The sequence below is a fragment of the Corvus moneduloides genome, chromosome 8, assembly GCF_009650955.1.
Source record: "Corvus moneduloides isolate bCorMon1 chromosome 8, bCorMon1.pri, whole genome shotgun sequence".
Classification (NCBI taxonomy): Eukaryota; Metazoa; Chordata; class Aves; order Passeriformes; family Corvidae; genus Corvus; species Corvus moneduloides.
The window spans coordinates 23104716-23121812 of NC_045483.1; the positions used below are offsets into that span (position 1 = coordinate 23104716).

General features: G+C 35.9%; 1 protein-coding gene across 50 annotated transcripts in view; it reads right to left on the reverse strand.

Annotated features, from left to right (window-relative positions):
- KCNMA1 (potassium calcium-activated channel subfamily M alpha 1) overlaps positions 1 to 17097 on the reverse strand; it is a 444344-nt gene that overhangs the window by 112392 nt on the left and 314855 nt on the right. For 28 of the 50 annotated variants that reach the window (XM_032116877.1, XM_032116876.1, XM_032116875.1 and 25 more), the window contains 3 exons: positions 14050 to 14159; positions 11617 to 11685; positions 7501 to 7512 (listed from right to left, as the gene is read on the reverse strand). In XM_032116877.1, coding sequence (XP_031972768.1) covers positions 7501 to 7512; positions 11617 to 11685; positions 14050 to 14159 — 191 coding nt within the window. The remainder of the gene's footprint in view (positions 1 to 7500; positions 7513 to 11616; positions 11686 to 14049; positions 14160 to 17097) is intronic. The other 22 variants (XM_032116871.1, XM_032116922.1, XM_032116908.1 and 19 more) reach the window with 1 other exon arrangement.

Here is a 17097-nt window from a genome sequence, read left to right on the forward strand (position 1 = left end):
AAGTACATATACACAAAAATAAATAAAGCACAATTCTGAACAGGCATACATTACTAAAATTTGAAGGTCCAAAGTCTTTCATGCTACTGTTACGAGGGAAAATGGATCTCAGTACATCTCTTATTCAATATGTTATTTATTCTTTACACATTAGGAATAAATTAGTATGACAACATAATGTATCTGAAAGATTAATAATGGGCACATTGTTTTGTGTAATTCCACATGCCCGCAAGGCCCTATGACAAGAATATGCAGGCACAAAATAAAGTGCTCATGAGTTCAGAAGTAAAAGGTTGGTCATAAAGTCATAATTCAGCCCCCATTAGGTAGATCTTATGATACAGTTCTTAATTTAATACCTACAACCTCCTTCCTTCTCAAAATCTGAAACTTCATTCAGTGGTATTTTACTGCCACTACTTCAGGCATGACTTCATGTAATTTATCTCTCTTTAAAATCAGCATCTTATTTTTCCTGTGTGTTTTTCTGCCATGTTCGTCTCTACAGCACGCAAAAGATGCACAAACTTTTCATTTCTTTTACAGGACAGGAAGAATGAAGATATAGTATAATCTCATTTTACAGAGGAGAGATTAGGTCACTATGAGATATAGTATTTACTAATCTGGGATGCCTACAGGCGAACTTTTTCTAAGTGTTTAGCATTGCATAGGTCCATACACACTTTCTAGGGACTTCTGCTGTAAGAATGCTCAGCATTTCCAAAAGCCTAGCCTCTGATTCCCAAAATAATGAATATAGTTAATCAGAGGCCAGCTGCAGAAGACTTGGTTAAAATTATTATCTCCCTCTCACACAGATAGTCTGTGTCAGAGGCTGGAACAGAAATCAAATCTCAAAGAAAGCGTCTACCCAGATATCCTTCCCTTTCCTTCATTCACAGTTTCAAGCTTTGCAACATAAAAATAAAAAAGGAGAGGAGAACTACAGAAATTGGAAGGTATCACCACAGAAAGCAGGCTCATCTCCACAGCACACTTTAGTAATATTTGCAAAAAATGAAATGTGATGGTACAAATAACATCTGTATTACACACACGGATACATGGGATGAAATAAAGTTACACAGCTAAACTAGTATCATCTATCATCAACTAGTATCATCTGGTATCATACCTAGTATTTATTTTCCATAATTTCTAGTATTTATTTTCTTTATCATCTATCATCATAGCTAGTATTTATTTTGTTAGTGAATTGGGCCTAATGGCTGCACTTGCAATGAAAACTTCTACCTAATGCAGTTTTAAAATGCATTTTCACAGGTTTAAAATGGAATAAAACAGGAGAAAAAAAAAGAAGAAAAAATCACATAATTTCTTCATATGAAACCAGTCACTCAGGTCAAAAACAGGTTGGAAAATTTAGCTTTCCTGCACAAGCTTTTGTCAATTGAACCCAAAAAGTACTTACTAGCACTTGCAGAGTCCTATACTGGCCATCTTAGTCTCTACCTTTCCTCCTCCCTGCCTGCTATTGTGTAGTAACCTGCCACTACACTGAAAATTTAGCTGCTAAACTCAAAAAATCTTCTATAGAGGCTAATCTCATGTATTTATTATACTGTTCCTTATAAAATATGTAAGGTCTTGTAGTATAGTTTGGGTTGGCTGTTAGGTACAAATGGGTACTGCTCTGTCTGAAAAATACTTTTTATTTCTTTACTTGATTCTGAAGTCACTAAAGTGTTACAGCTTTTCAGTGAAAACAGATGAACACATTTCCTTACAGAGGCCCAGGCTGGTTTTTTCCTCAATACAATTCTTGGATATGGATAAACCATACCAAAGAGTAAAAACTCCTACCCAAACCTCAACAACCCAAACTCCGCAAACTGAAGTAACCACTAGATGTATAAATGTTCACTCCTCACAGCAAAACTTAAAATTTAATAAAGTAATAAACAAATGAAGCTGTTCTTTCAAGATGCATGGAACGCAGTCATAAATTAGAAGTAACCGGCTTCATTTAGGATGCAATGTATTGTGAGCATGATTTTGTATCTCAAGGTTTTCTGAGACACATTAAATCAATTCACATGGGTCGGTGTACAGACTTTATTTTTTTCATACCTTATACTTCATTCACATATACCTCTTTTCACAAATACAATGTATTTATAACCACAAAATATAGATGTGACAACAGTTAATGCAGTATGAACCCAGCAGGAAAATCTTCTGTTGGAAATGAAAATCAACTTGCCCCATCACTGCTACTGGCTAAGAGTTACAGCAAAAGTTCATAAAGCTTTGGGTTTATATACACACTGATGTATAACCAGAGCAAAATCGTGAGCAATTTCTACTGAGTCTGTATGCATATATTAAATATACAGCTTATTAAAGCTGTAACTGGATTATTTCTTATGACACCTGTACTGTCATTAGCTGAAGTTATGCTTTGATAAGCACTCTAATATATACAGCAAGGGAAAAGTTTTGAATTAAAATAGAATATGGGGAACAAACAGCATAGAGAAAAACAAAACAGTCTTCTGAGTATTTCAACAAAAATGCATCCATCAGTTATTTAGAGATGCATGTGTTTTTTTAATATGAAAATATGCATATATATATATATATATATATCCCCAAAGCTGAGAATATAAGTACGTGGCAAACTAAACAGGAGTTTTAAGAGAGACAGGTTCAGCTAATGTCTCATTTTTATATATCTCCAAGGCTACAAAAGAAAAGAGAAAAAGGACAGAAATTCATGAGGTTTTATAGCAATAGATATAGCTAATCCATTATATATGCATTCTGTGCCACACATCAGAAAAAAATATTACTGAAAATGATGCTGATTTTTCGAAACACATGTTTTTATCATAAAGCACGATTTGATTTTTTTATCTCCTAAATCAGCTCATGAAACCAAGTAAGGAAGGCCAAGTACTTTAGAAGCTTATAAGATCTTGATCAAACTTTGTAATTCTATAACATTTCTTGTTTAGGTTACCTCAGAAGGTAATCAAGTAATAGCAAGCTCAAAAACATTTAGTCATAATTTCTTTAACGATTCCAGCTCCAGAAATACATTCCTCAGGATAAAACCTTTCCTGACAGGGCTCACATGATTGCTTGCTCCTTCACACATGAATGTTTAGGACACATGGCAATTAAAGCCATGTAAATTAAATACGATTTAATGTGTTCAGTGGGAATTTAACATACTTCACCACCATAAATTTAGGAGAAGCCAGTTCCATTACTTTTTGATAATATTACAATTAGGAAGCCACTTGTGGAATAGAATATGCAGCTTGGAAACCTGTGTTCTACACTTATCTGCAAAAGTTACCCCATTTGCTAAAGAAGATTCACTTGGTGACTAAATGCAGGACCATGCATCTAAGAGCAATGAAAATGTCCCACACTGAAAATGTGGAAATCAGCCTTGAATTCAGTTGTACTCTTCGGAATCACAGACTGAATCATAGAATGGTTTATGTTCAAAGGGACCTTTAAAAATCACCTAATTACAACCCTCACGTCATGGTCAGGGATACTTTTCACTAGAACAGATTGTTCAAAGCCCCATCCAATCTGACACTGAACACTTAAAGCACAAGAAAGAATCAGGAGTATTACCTACACAGCCGAAAATGAGTTCCCAGACTGACAGAAATATAAGCAGGTGAAATACAAACAGAAATCAGTGCACATTTGAGATGGAAAGTTTAAAAAAAAAAAAAAGAAAAATTCAAACAAGGTCACAGAAATTCTAGACAAATGTTTATGGTTTTCTTCACACAGATTGTTCAATGAAAAGTTAAGATAGGACATGATGAATTTTTCATATGTCTGTGGAGAATAGATATCCACTCATGTTTCTCACTGCATGTTAATTGTGATCAACTCACTTACTGGTTTATATCTTTCTGATGTTTTAAGTATAAGTGCTACCTTCAAAAAAATACAGATACAGGAAAATATCTGTTCATCCACTCCTATCTACCTGAAACTACTCCAGAACATGAGTGCCGCTCAATACTTTTTGGTAGTGCACGGATGACTGACTGCACAATACACCAATACTCTGACCTAGCTAATGCATACCATAATATATCTTCCTTTAAAGCACTAAAAGTAAGCTAAGGTTTTGATTACTGATTACGGATCTTCTATGTTTTCTTGAACTTAAAGGTATTTGATGGAGAGCCTAATAACTGGAGATTTTAACTGTAAGACAATTTGTGAACTGACACTTTGGGGTAGGACTAATTCCCTCCAGATATTTATTTTTTACTCATTTCTGCTGTTAGGTGTCTCCTGCTTTCAAGTATCACACATATTGCATTCAAATTATGCTTCTTGGGCTAAAACACTATTAAAAAAGTTATAGAAACCTGATACCTTTTCATATTATTAGAATATTTAAAACATTACTTCTAATAATTTATCGGCAAAAAAAAGATTTCAGTAGGAGATGAAAAATGTTTCCTGTAGTTTTCTAGAATATTCAGCTATCTTCTACATGAACTACATGGAAAAAGTAACCAATCAGCGTCAAGAGTCTGAACCACTATTACGCAGTATGTGTTTACTGGTAGGCCACTTGCTAAGTAGCATGGCTCCACAATTTGCTTTGCATAGCTTGAAACTGAGCAGGCTCCCACTACTGCTGAAGTTGTGAATGAATGTAACTTTGAACTCTTAATCTAGACATAGTAGTACAGTGGCTGACTCTCAGATATACGTAACTGTCAGCCTTCTCTGAGAAAAACAAGAGAGGGATCTTACTACTACGGAAGAGGTGTGGTGAAGGTCTTTAAACTGAGCTGACAAAGGCATGTGGAGGTGCCCAGCAAATACGCAAGGGTAACGACATTTTAGCAGCACTACAAGAACACTGAAAACTGAAAGCATAGATAAGGTCAACCAATAGCAACATGCACCAGAAGAGATCTTTTAAGGATTTCCCTTATCCATGTCTCTGTTACGTACTATTCCTGTTTGGTCTTACTTTCAATGTTACATTTTAGACAGCACTAAAGGTGGGATTAATCTCATCCATTTTGGGATTGAATTCTAATGCATTCAAGAACTGTCTCTCTCTTCCCTTGCAATTATGGACTAAGTCTGGATAACTAACAGGAGATTAGATGTTTAACATTTTGATAAAATTAGGTGTGATGAATCCCTTTATCAGAGACCAATTGAACAGTTCCTTCCTGCATCAAGGAAACTTGTCTGATTTAGTAACCCTACTTCTTTTTTTGTTTGCTGTTTTCAGCTGTATGGCTACCCATGTGACTGCCATCACCCTATTCTAAAGAAAAAGAAAGACCAATTGTTGAATTAAATGAAACACGAACAGCAAAATTTTGACTAAACGCATAACAAAAGCTGTAACAATTCTGTTTTAAACCTTGTGGTAGATGTACTGTACCATTCCCCATGCAACTCAAACAGTAGCAATATCATCTAGTAATCAGGAGGATATAATATTGTTAAAGTACTATGAATACATTATCTAAAACAAAATTATGTGGTATTACTGACTATAGCTACCACACTTTTAAACAAAACCAGCTATTCGTCTTGATAGTTTCATGCTATGCCCAGATAAAAAGTACCACTATTAGCATTATGGTCTTTTAAAACATACCATGTCATTCATCCAACTATAGAAGTAGTTAAAGAGAACATTTTTTGTTTCAGGGTATGTTTTGAAGTGGAGTGTGACAGTAGGTGCACAAATCTCATAGTGGGAGTTGTGCACATACCAGTTTTCACACTAATTGTAACACGTAAGTATTGCTTCTTTCTTCTGGGCTCTGACATTAATTCATTATGCTCCATATTGCTCTACACAGCAAAATCTAGTAAGACACTAAAAAGAATACAAGGCAAAAGACACAGTGCACATTACATGCTACAGGATATTAAAGCTTAATTATTACAAGCATATAAAAGGTTGCTCCCAGGAGTTAAGTTTTTTACAACAGCACCTACTAAGTCATGGTCTACAGGATGTGCATGAGGTATTTTATTTGGGCATAGTCCAAACTAGTTCAACAGTGATGGTGAACTCAATACACTGGGAAACAATTAAATTATTCCTTCTGGTTCCAGAAGTGATTAATTATCAGTACAATGAGGCACAACAATATACTTTACTCTGGGAGCAAGCAGCTTCACTTGGTACAACACTTCTTCATATTGCTCATCATGCCAGCATTAACATGCCTCCACCACAAGATAAGATATACTTAGAAGCAAGAAGCAAAGTAGAGGTGCAACAGCTGCAGATCCTTGGAGATGCTAAGTGTTGCAGTAACTTCTCTGCAGTTGGATCATATCAATAATGCCAAACTGACAGGAAGCCACCTCTCTTATCACACATCTACTCAGAAACTATAGGAAGACTAAAACTTAAATACATATAACATACAACATACACAACAGAATAGACATGGAAAGTAAAGTTTGAAGAGTGTGATGAAGAAGGAAATTGACATGTCTGGACAATGAGAGCAGGTCTCCAGACCATCAATGACAGTCAGACAGACTGCTATAAGCAATTAGGAAAAAAAAAAAAGCTGTCAGGGGAAGAGAGATGAGGAGAGACAAGGATATGGAAAAACATGCCTTATTTTCTTCATCCAAACCAATAGCAGCATGATAGAATGTAGACTAGAAAGGACTCACAGCATGGTATACCAAAGAAAATGCAAAACATGCCATCTCAAAAAAAAACCCCAAAGCTGAGAAACAAATACATTCAGTAACATCTTCATAAATGAGTTAATAAATGTCATTAAAATGAGTGTGACATATAATACAAACTATCCATGGCACTTTCACTGGAACAGTACAATAGCTTTAATGAGTACTGTATTATGAATAACTGGACTCAAAACAGGACCAGAAATGCGAAGGATCAGGGTATCTGGTTGTTGTTAATGGAAGATGAGACTGCAAGAGAACATGAACTACTGTATTGTAAGATGTGTTTTGAAGGAAGACTCTGGGGAAAGAAGGACATCAATGAAAGTGTGAATATGAAAACAATATGGCAGCACAAGGGCTGGTAAAGACGAAATATACATCGTCATGATACAGTCAAAATGAGGACAGGAGATATTAACAGCAAAATCTGCTTTTCAAATGCAACAATCTGATACACCAATGACTCCACAAAGGTGACAAAAAAGCCTAAAAAATGAATCCTGTTTTATTTTGTACTTCCTGCAAAGAAGTTAGTGCGTGAGTCACAAGAAACAGTGGAGAGACAAAATGCTGTTCTCTCTCTCCTCTTTGAGATTGGGGGCTCATATATAAATATACACACAGATATATATATACACACACAGATGAATAGATATGTATATATGTGTGTGTATATACAGAGAAAGATAGACAAAGATGTTATCTTCCTGTGTTCTTGGCAAGGAATTAGTCCTGAAGTTAGAAGGAGTGAAGGTAGGATTGAGGTTGGAAGGAAAGGTAACGAAGAGGGCATACCGCTTTCGGCTTCTGCAAACGACAAGAAAAAAATTGCAAATCAAACACTTTGATAGGAAATCAACTGACACCAAAAGCAAAAGCAAAAAAACCCTTTATTTAAAAGTCTTCAAGGCTTAAAGGTTTTTCTGCTGAGAATGAGAACAAATACATGGATAGACAAAGAGAAAATTTTACAAGAGGAGTATAAATGGGGAGCAGGAGGGAAGAATCCTGGTTAGGCTTTCCTTCTTGCTTACTTATGAAGAAAAAAAAATACAGGGGAAGAAGGAAGGCAGAAATCTCTCTAAAAGGGATTTCAGACGAGGAGTTTGAATATCTGAATTTTGAACTGTTAGTTTTTCTTATATATTTAACATTGGGACATTTTCAGGTTCATGTTCTCCATGTTTCCTTTGCATTTTTCTACAAAAAAGCCAAAGTCTCTCTCCAAATGAGCTAAGAGCATTTTTTTAAGCTATTAAGATTTGGCTTGCATCAGGGAGACAAAAATTTAAGTGCTTCCTATTTTTAGTAAAGGGGTTATAACATTCCCAGAAACCAATCAGAGATGAAGGAATGGCTAACTCATATTGTGAGCTGGAGTTACTAGAGTGCAGACTTTAGTAGCTGGTCAGAAGCACTCTAAATTGAGATTTGTAAACTCAGAGATTTCTTTGATAGCTGAGAAGTAATTTAAACATTATTAAATATATAAATGTAAAGGTTACAAAAATCTAATCATGGCTATTTTAATTAATCTTTAAGATACCTTGATGAGAAGCAGTTGCCTAAAAAAATAAACATACTCTAGATACTCTACCCATTATATGAAACCTAATATGCATTTATCATATTTATAACTATATTACTTATATTTAGGCTTGAATAGCTGCTTTTAAGCATCCTGTAAAATCGTAATTGTTTATAATTACCTATCTAATACTGACAAAATTTGTTATCAAGGTGTGCTTTCTGTTTTGTGTAGCTTTATTAGTAGTCAGGAAAAAAGAAGCAAAAAACCATCTGCAGGCAGGAAGCTCAGCTGCTGCTAACTTGTACAGCAATATTAACTTGGAGAGAATTCTGATAATTTATAATTACTATTGATTTCAAACTCCTTAAAGCAGAGTTAACAGAATTTGGCTGTAAATCAGAAAGGTTTAGAAAACTAGAATCTAGGTGACTGCCTGGAGAAAAAAAAAAATGTGCAGAGGTAAATTAGTATTGATGCCATTCTACATCTAATGACAATATTAGCAGTCAAATAAAAGCCTGCCATTGAATGGGATGGGACTAGTATTTATCCTTGAGACTGAGTTGAAGATTTGAAGAGGGGATTAGGAAATTTAGAATGCCCTTACATGTCTACTGTTGAGAGCTGCACACACTCCTGAATCTTTTTCACTGCTTTAGCTCTGAGTGCAAAGTGATGAAGGCAGACGAAACTAATCTTAACAGGGAACTCCCTGTGTAAGTAAAACATCTGATATATAATTTAATGATACAGACATTTTATTATGACTAATAACATGTTGGGAGTAAGATCTTCTCATCTTTTAAGTAGAAAGAATGCTTTGAAAATTTCCTCTGCTTCTGAAAATACTGTTCCTAGACCTGTCTCAGCTATGGTAGGAAGTATTAGCTCTTAATAAAAGGGTGCTGCCTAGATAATGTTCTAAATTTTTCGTTTTATTTCCTATTGTTTCTCTAAATTTTAAATGATATAAAACTTCTCAATAGTTTTACAAAATATGAATGCAAAGTGTAATTATAAAATAAATAAGCATGTATCTACTTTTAGTCACTCCCATAAAGTCTGAAAGCTTAAAAGAATATGCACAGTCAGTTCCCACTTCACCTTCATGAAGAATTACCAGGAAGAAATTTAGATATGAGCGTAATAAAATATTTCCAATGTCAGCATCAACAAACATAATTGACAAATGACAAATTTACATGGTTCAAAAAGAGTGTGTGCTTCTAAACTATGTTATTCTAACTTTAATTCCCCATCTTTTCATTTAATAAGATGCATGGAGATGCAAGTATACTTAGGAGGTGAGAAACTGAGGTTTTGCTGCATTACCTTTCTGGTTGGACTAAAGGATCAGAAAACCACAAATATGTAGTTAACATATTTGGGTTTAAGAGAACAAAAACAAGTAGAACAGTAAAGATATGCTGCAGGTAGCTCTGTAATTGATCCAACAGTGACTATAAAATTATCATTGGTTAATAAAATCAGTAGATATTACTGTGGATCAAGGTTATAAGAAAATGTGACTATCTACCTTATATGCCCTCCTCTTGTTACATACATATTCACCAAATCCAGCTGTTAATATCCCTTTGTTAGTATTGCTTCCTGCAATTTTAGGCTCCTTTTTTTTCCCCTACTAAATTAATTGACTGCAAACTGTTACCTACATGGCTTTAAGTAAGAAGTACATGATTGTATCACACTGTGTTACTTTTTGTGGGATCCTTTGCACCACCTTTTGATTAAGAACTCAATCCAACTCCCACTGAAGTTAATGCAAAGAGTGATATGGAAGCCAAGAACAATCTGTTATTACTGCAAAAGACTGCAATATTAGCTCTTATGTAAGTAAATGACAACTGAAGTAATGGCACCATAAAGTTGGCCAATAATTGTTAGGAGAAAAACAGAAACCAAATATTTCTTAATATTGAAGACACAAAACCTGGTAAATTGTTCCACTGCTGTTACTATCATATTTTTCCTTTTTCTAGCAAGAGATTAAATTGTTCAGAGACAGAAGAATAGATTGTTTGCTTTACATTAGCTAATGCAGAATGAGGTCATTCAATGGAAAAGTATTTTAAGAGTCCAAAGGAGCTGAATACAGCATAAAAATCTGATATTAAAAAAATAAGGATTTCTTAATCAGTACAGTGTGAACAAAAATGATACCAATAGTACCTACACCGCTTCACATTTCATTTTATAACACAGGGAAGAATCCAGCAAAATCAACCATAGGGCATGGAAATACTCCTAAATAGTTGTAACACTGCTTTTTCCACATCAAATGTCTGGCACAGGTTTTATAGATTCTTTTAATAAAGAGAAATTATGAAAGTTAATAATAAGTATCAAACTTTCAAAACCCCAGAAACTGCAGAATGAGTTCAATTGACAGAATTGGTTCTCCTGTGAGAAGAAGCAATTGCCCTCAAAAGTGCCCTTTAGCCACTAAAAGGTAATTAGTAGCCACAAAGAAGTTGAACTAGTATGTATCACTCCAGGTTTACTACAGCAGTACAAAAGATAATTTTGAAAGAGGAAAATCAAATTCCTCTCAAAGTCATTATTGTCATATTTTTATTATGTGACCCTCCACATGTTGCAGAGAACATTTATAAGTTTTTGTTACCTAAAAATGAATATCATTTAAAGCACTGATGGACAAGTTGATGGAAGATTGACTCCAATATTCAATCAGGTTTCTATGAACTTTTGTACAAAAAAAAATGCAAGAAACACTTCTTTTCCCATCTGCGAATCTTTACTAAATAATGATTTTTTTTTTTCTTTTTGATTAAGAAAGTAGCCAGCCAATCGGTAATTTCAAGGCTAAATTAACTTTTTCCAGTTTCATTATGTTATTCATGTAAGTTTTGTCAGAACAGATACCATTTAAATATTATGTTTACCCTATATTTTTTTATCCTGTATCCTATCTAAATTGGTTCTCCCAAATTAATTTAAATTAAATTTGTATTTTGAGAATACACATAGCCATAATGAATTTTGATATTGCATCTGATTTCCACTTTTCTGGTTTCAGTAGAGTGAGCTGGACCTTTGATTAAAAGAGATACACTACAGACAAAAATATTGTAAGCTTTTCCATAAGTAGAATCACTTCTGGAGATGGGACATAAGTACTACTGCACCTTCTACTAAACTTTCTGACTTGGATTAATTTCAGGGAGGAAGAGGGCAGAAATAAGTGCCTTTCAGTACTACATGAAATGCTGCAATGCAATGGCATGCTAAATATATTCTGAAATGTTTCAAAGAATAGCTATGTTCATTCTGAAAAAAAAGCAGGCAAAATTCTTGACAGTGCATTCCAGAACTTCCAAAGTTGGAGGCATTGGACGTACCTGCTTTCGCGTTTTTCCGACTTGTACTCTATGGCTATCATTAACAGCTTTAGTTTCGCAAACACCAGTCTGCAGGAAGAGAAGAGGCCAAGAGTCAGTCCCTTTTCACAACCAACATCACACATGTACAGGTGGCTGTTCCCACTGGTAGGTCAAGTGTCAATCTAGAGATGCGCTGGCGTCATTAGGAAAATTTTGGGGTATTTAGCCTTACGTTACTAAATATTACAAGACTCAGCACTAGTGCAGGACAGTTTGGTTAGTTTATCTTCAATCAACATCATCCACAGCTGGTCCAGCAATATCCAAGGGCACAGAATGTTAGGAATTACATTCACATATTGAAAATATATTGGTTGGAATATGTTTACACAGTACACACACAGAGTTATAAATAGAACTGGCAGACTGATATTAACTTCTGTTTCCATCTAATTCTTCCCCCTAGTGTTGACATCAAAAGCTTGAAATTCTTCAGCAATATTGAGTTTCCCATCCTCACTGTCTCAGCATGCTTTTTGTTATCCAGACTGTCTGGCAGCCTATTTACAAAAGAATCACATTCCTAGACTTGCATTTATGACAAATAACCTGAGGAAGCAGAACATTTCATTTAATTTCAGACTTTTAAAATGTCATTGACTGGATGAATTTAAAAGCTACACTACAAAATCCGTTCTCAAAGTCTGTATATTTTACGGGTAGCTGAATACACTAAGCTTATCCGCTGCTTCAATTTCCCCTTCACAAACCAATGCAATAGACTTTTTGCTGTCATTGTCCTCTGCTTCTTCTGGAAATTGAGCAGTCAATTCTTACAGTAATGAAAATACCTATGCACCAAACTCATTAATAAGTAACACTACATTTTAATTTTCAATGTGCTCTTAATAGAGCTATTAGTATGCCGGAAATTTTGAGATAAAACTTCTTGTTTTACTTAAACTAGCAAACACAGTTTGCTAATGTTTCAGATACCCAACTGCTTGAGGAAAGCTCCAAAGTTTAGAAATCTTTCTAAATCTCAATAAGCACCCTTTCTTTATTGATTATCTCCATTCTACCAGCACAGATAAATGAATGCCAGCTTCATGTCAAATACAGTCTCAGTCAAATCTTCCTAGAAACTCATATAGAAACTTGACACATTTGGAAATTGTTTGGCATGGAGATTTAATTTTCATGACTGTAGCTAGTGCTAACAGTACGAACTACAATTCATTCTGAATATACATTTCTGAAATATGAGATTTCCTGTTTCAAGAAATCCACATAAATTTTTGTAGCTATAGTAAAAAACTTTTCCCCTCAGTAAACTTGACACAGTTTGGCTGACACAGTAGAAGGATGGAGTGAGAACCCCTTAATTTTACCAGGAAATTGAACACTGGGCTCTGTCATAGCTACATCCCAGACAATTTCTAAATGGATAATATTTGTCTAACAGTTGTTTTCCCCTCATTCTGATGCCATGTTTATGCTCCTGTAAAAATTGGGAAAGGTGCGAGAAGTTAGGAGCAAAAGCATACTCATCCTCCTTTACATAAGAAGATGGTATTTTACTTCTTCATCTATTTCCTCCTGTAAGAATGGAGTCTACAGAAGTTTTTCTACATTAACTAGTTTGACACCAAGCTCATCAAAGTAGGGTCTGTTTCTTTTTAAGCATTTCCACAGCCCCTAGCAAAAGTTGTCCACAGCCCTTGTGGTGACCTTCCAGTATGACTGGAATGAAGGGCAATGCCAACCAATGAGGAAATACGAGAGTGCCAAACTAACCTGATTATGTGGCCAAAGTATTCATCAAACAAACCCTATGCATACAAATCTCTCATACACAGACCCATTCTGGGATAAATATAGGCATTTTTCAGTCTCCAGAAATGAAGTTATTGCATGGCTTCTGCTATGGTTATGTACTCTATGCTTCTTTCAACTGAATTGACATATCTTCTCTGACATATTTCACTTGTTGCAAGTGGTTTGCAACCACTTCCACAGAGCTCTGGGTGCCACACTGCTTATATGACTCCACGACATCTGTTGAATTAATGGTTTTCTTGGAATGGAACACAAGCCAAGATGCTGATACTGACCACCACTATTCAAAGAATAGGAATCATTAGAAAAAATAACAGGATACTGCTTTTGAGTAAATAACTCAATTTAAAGAGATTGATGATGAGTTTGTTCAATACCAAAAACATTTATGCTTTTATTTACAATCACTTAATTACAAATCTCTACTGAAACCAGGCATTACAGTGTTTCAGATACTTCCATGCAGTGATTGCTTTAATGTTTATTTTATTAGACACCATCTGATATAGCAATATTAGGACTTTAGCAGAGTGAAAAGGTCTCCTGCTAAAAAATTAGATTTCTCTTGCAAGAAGGGAACTACTTCTGTATATTAAATGTATTTCTACTTACTCACAAACTGCAGGGAAGGACAAACCAACAAAGGCACTAGACAGATATTCCGTATACATTTCATTTGCAACTCCTTCCAGGTAGTATTTCTGCCACGTATCCTCCTCAATCTAAAACCAAAGAAACAGATGCAGAGTTCTGAGTAAAAGTGACAGCCTTCTTTAAAATGTACAAACAACTGCTTAAACACGATTCAGATTTTATCACATAAGTCAGTACACTGTTACGGCAATTAGCATCGCTTATTTTTAAGGGGCTTTCTAGAATGCTGAAAAAAAACCCCAAAACCGAATCCCTGTAGTCAGTAAATCAAGTATCCTATGCAAAAATCGTACACTGAATTCTCGTCAAGCACATTGAGCATGCGGTGAAAGCAGGTTCATAGAGAGCATGAGGAAAAAGTTTCGCGATTTCCTCTTTTTTAAAACAGCAGAATCACAGAATGTAAAGGGTTGGAAGGGACCTTAAAGATCACCTAATCTCAAACCTCCCCGCCAGGGGAAGGACACCTCCCACTAGCCCAGGTTGCTTAAGGCCTTATCCAATTTGGCCTTGAACACTGCCTGAACTGGGGCATCCACAACCTCCCTGGGCAACCTGTCTCAGTGTTTAACCACTCTCACAGTAAAAAATTTCTTCCTAATATCTAGCCTAAATTTCTTTCAGTTCTTACCTACTACTTGTTGTCCTATCACTACAGTTCATAAAAAGAATCCCTCTCTGGTTTCCCTGTAGCCCCCTTCAGATACTGGAAGATTGCTACGAGGTCTCCACACAACCTTCTCTTCTTCAGGCTGAACAGCCCCAGCTTTCTCAGCCTTTGTTGGGGAGGCATCGCCAGCTGGGCAAGGGATGGGACTGTCCTGCTCTGCTCTGGGGCGACCTCACTCAAGTCCTGGGGGAAGTTTGCAGCACCACAATATAAAAAAAGACTTTAAACTGTTAGAGAGCATCCAAAGGAGGACAATGAAGGTGGTGAAGGGTCTTGAGGGGAAGCCAAATGAGGAGCGGCTGAGACCACTTGGCCTGCTCATCCTGGAGGAGACTGAGGGGAGATCCCATTGCAGCTACAGCTTCCTCGTGAGGGGAAGAGGAGGGACAGGCACTGATCTCTGCTGACAGGACCCAAGGAAATGGCCTGAAGCTGAGCCAGGGAGGTTTATGTTGGATACCAGGAAAAGGTTCTTCACCCAGAGGGTGGTTGGGCACTGGAACAGCTCCCCAGGGAAGTGGTCACAGCACCAGCCTGGCAGAGCTCAAGCAGTGTTTGGACAATGCTCTCAGGCACAGGGTGTGACTCTTGGGGATGTCCTGTGCAGGCCCAGGAGCTGGACTCAATGATCCTTGTCGGTCCCTTCAAACTCAAGATATTCTGTGAGTCTATGATTTTCTTGGATCAAAAAATTTCAAGTTTTCAAATTTCAGTATTCCAGAGCTATTTTGACAGGACTTTCTATAGTATTTTAGATAAGTTTGCATTTTTAAACTACAGGCTGAGTATTAATTTGGGATTCATCAATCTTTTACTCATGTTAAACTTGTCAAAAGGCACTCTTTCAAAAAAATGCTCTAAAGAACAGGAGGATTGGAAACTTGTTAAGAAACCTGGTGAAATGTAAGTTAAAATGATTTTTTTCCTCTTTTTTTGTTTTCTTTGGGGTGTTTTGTGTGGTTTAGTGGTTTGGGGTTTTTTTGGTTGGTTGGTTTTGGTTTTTTGGTTGTTTTTTTTGTTGTTTTATTCCCTTCCCCTGTTGACAGGCTGCCAAATAATCAGTTACTTTAGCTCTGGAGATGTAAACAACTGCAAGAATAAATTGCAATATGGAGATGTTCCAAATCATATAGAGCCTGACAAGTGGGCTGCAAACAATCAGGAGAAATTTCTTCCATAGAAATTGTTTCACCATTCAGAGGCCATGTGGGACGGTAAAAGGGATTTGCATTGTGTTATTCCCCACCACACACAGAGAAGCCATATCACATTTTTTATAACCCTTTTATCTATAGGAAGCTTGCAAATGTTGCTGATCAGCAACTCTATATACAGAAGAGAGATAAAGTGCAGGCTTAGTAAAAAAATAAGAGTAATGATAGCAAGGGCATGTTTGTAACTTATGGTCTATTTTGTGGCTTTTTCTTAGATTGACACCACCTGGGGCTGGAAGAAATATACAAATACATTACGTGTCTCCCTTTCTACTTTCTTCCCTTGCTTTCTTTTCTTTAGGCAGATGGTTTTGATTTGGAGGGAGGAACTCCAGATCATATCTATAGTTAAATACTCACCCTTAGTCAAGGACCAAGAAAGGACTGGAAAAAACCAAACATTTGCAAAGCAGTGATCAAGCTCAAGTATCTCAAGATATCAATTAGGACTAAATTAAACTTCATTAAGTGATTGGAGTATTTAAGATATGCTCTGTTAGGATACCATGAATTGTTGATTATTGAGTTTAAAGAATTGCTGATATTTGGGATGCTATGTTATTATAAGATGATCATAACTGTCAACTAAAGATGACCTTTCCGTTTTATCTCCACCTGAACCATGACATTTTCTCTGTGATTTCAAAGAGACAGACGGTCACCTGTCTGGTATCTTTTGAAAGGCAGTACCTGCTGATCTGCTAGAAATGAAATTACTATTAAGAACCATCAGTATTCAGTGTTTTGTTTCTATTTTCTTGAGTCCTTACTCTAAGTTTTAAGAGAGTAAGGTTCCACAGATCAGCTCCATCCATAATCCATGTCAATAACATACTAATTTCAAAATGCTTAAAGTGAGGAAAAATGCCTTAGGAGTCATTATGCTCTTGACTACTTTAAGCCTTTGTGATGATATTTTAAAGTTTAGGTTACTGTCGGACCTGATCCAGAATCTGCCATACTACCACAAGAACTTGAATCTATATCTTCCAGATTCCTCTCTAGTACTGTAAACTAGATTATTATCTCTCCATGACTAAGTCACACTGCAATTCTGTCTCCTGGATAGTCATAAAATAAATTACCCACTGCTTCAATAGCCTATATGAAGAATAGCTGGAA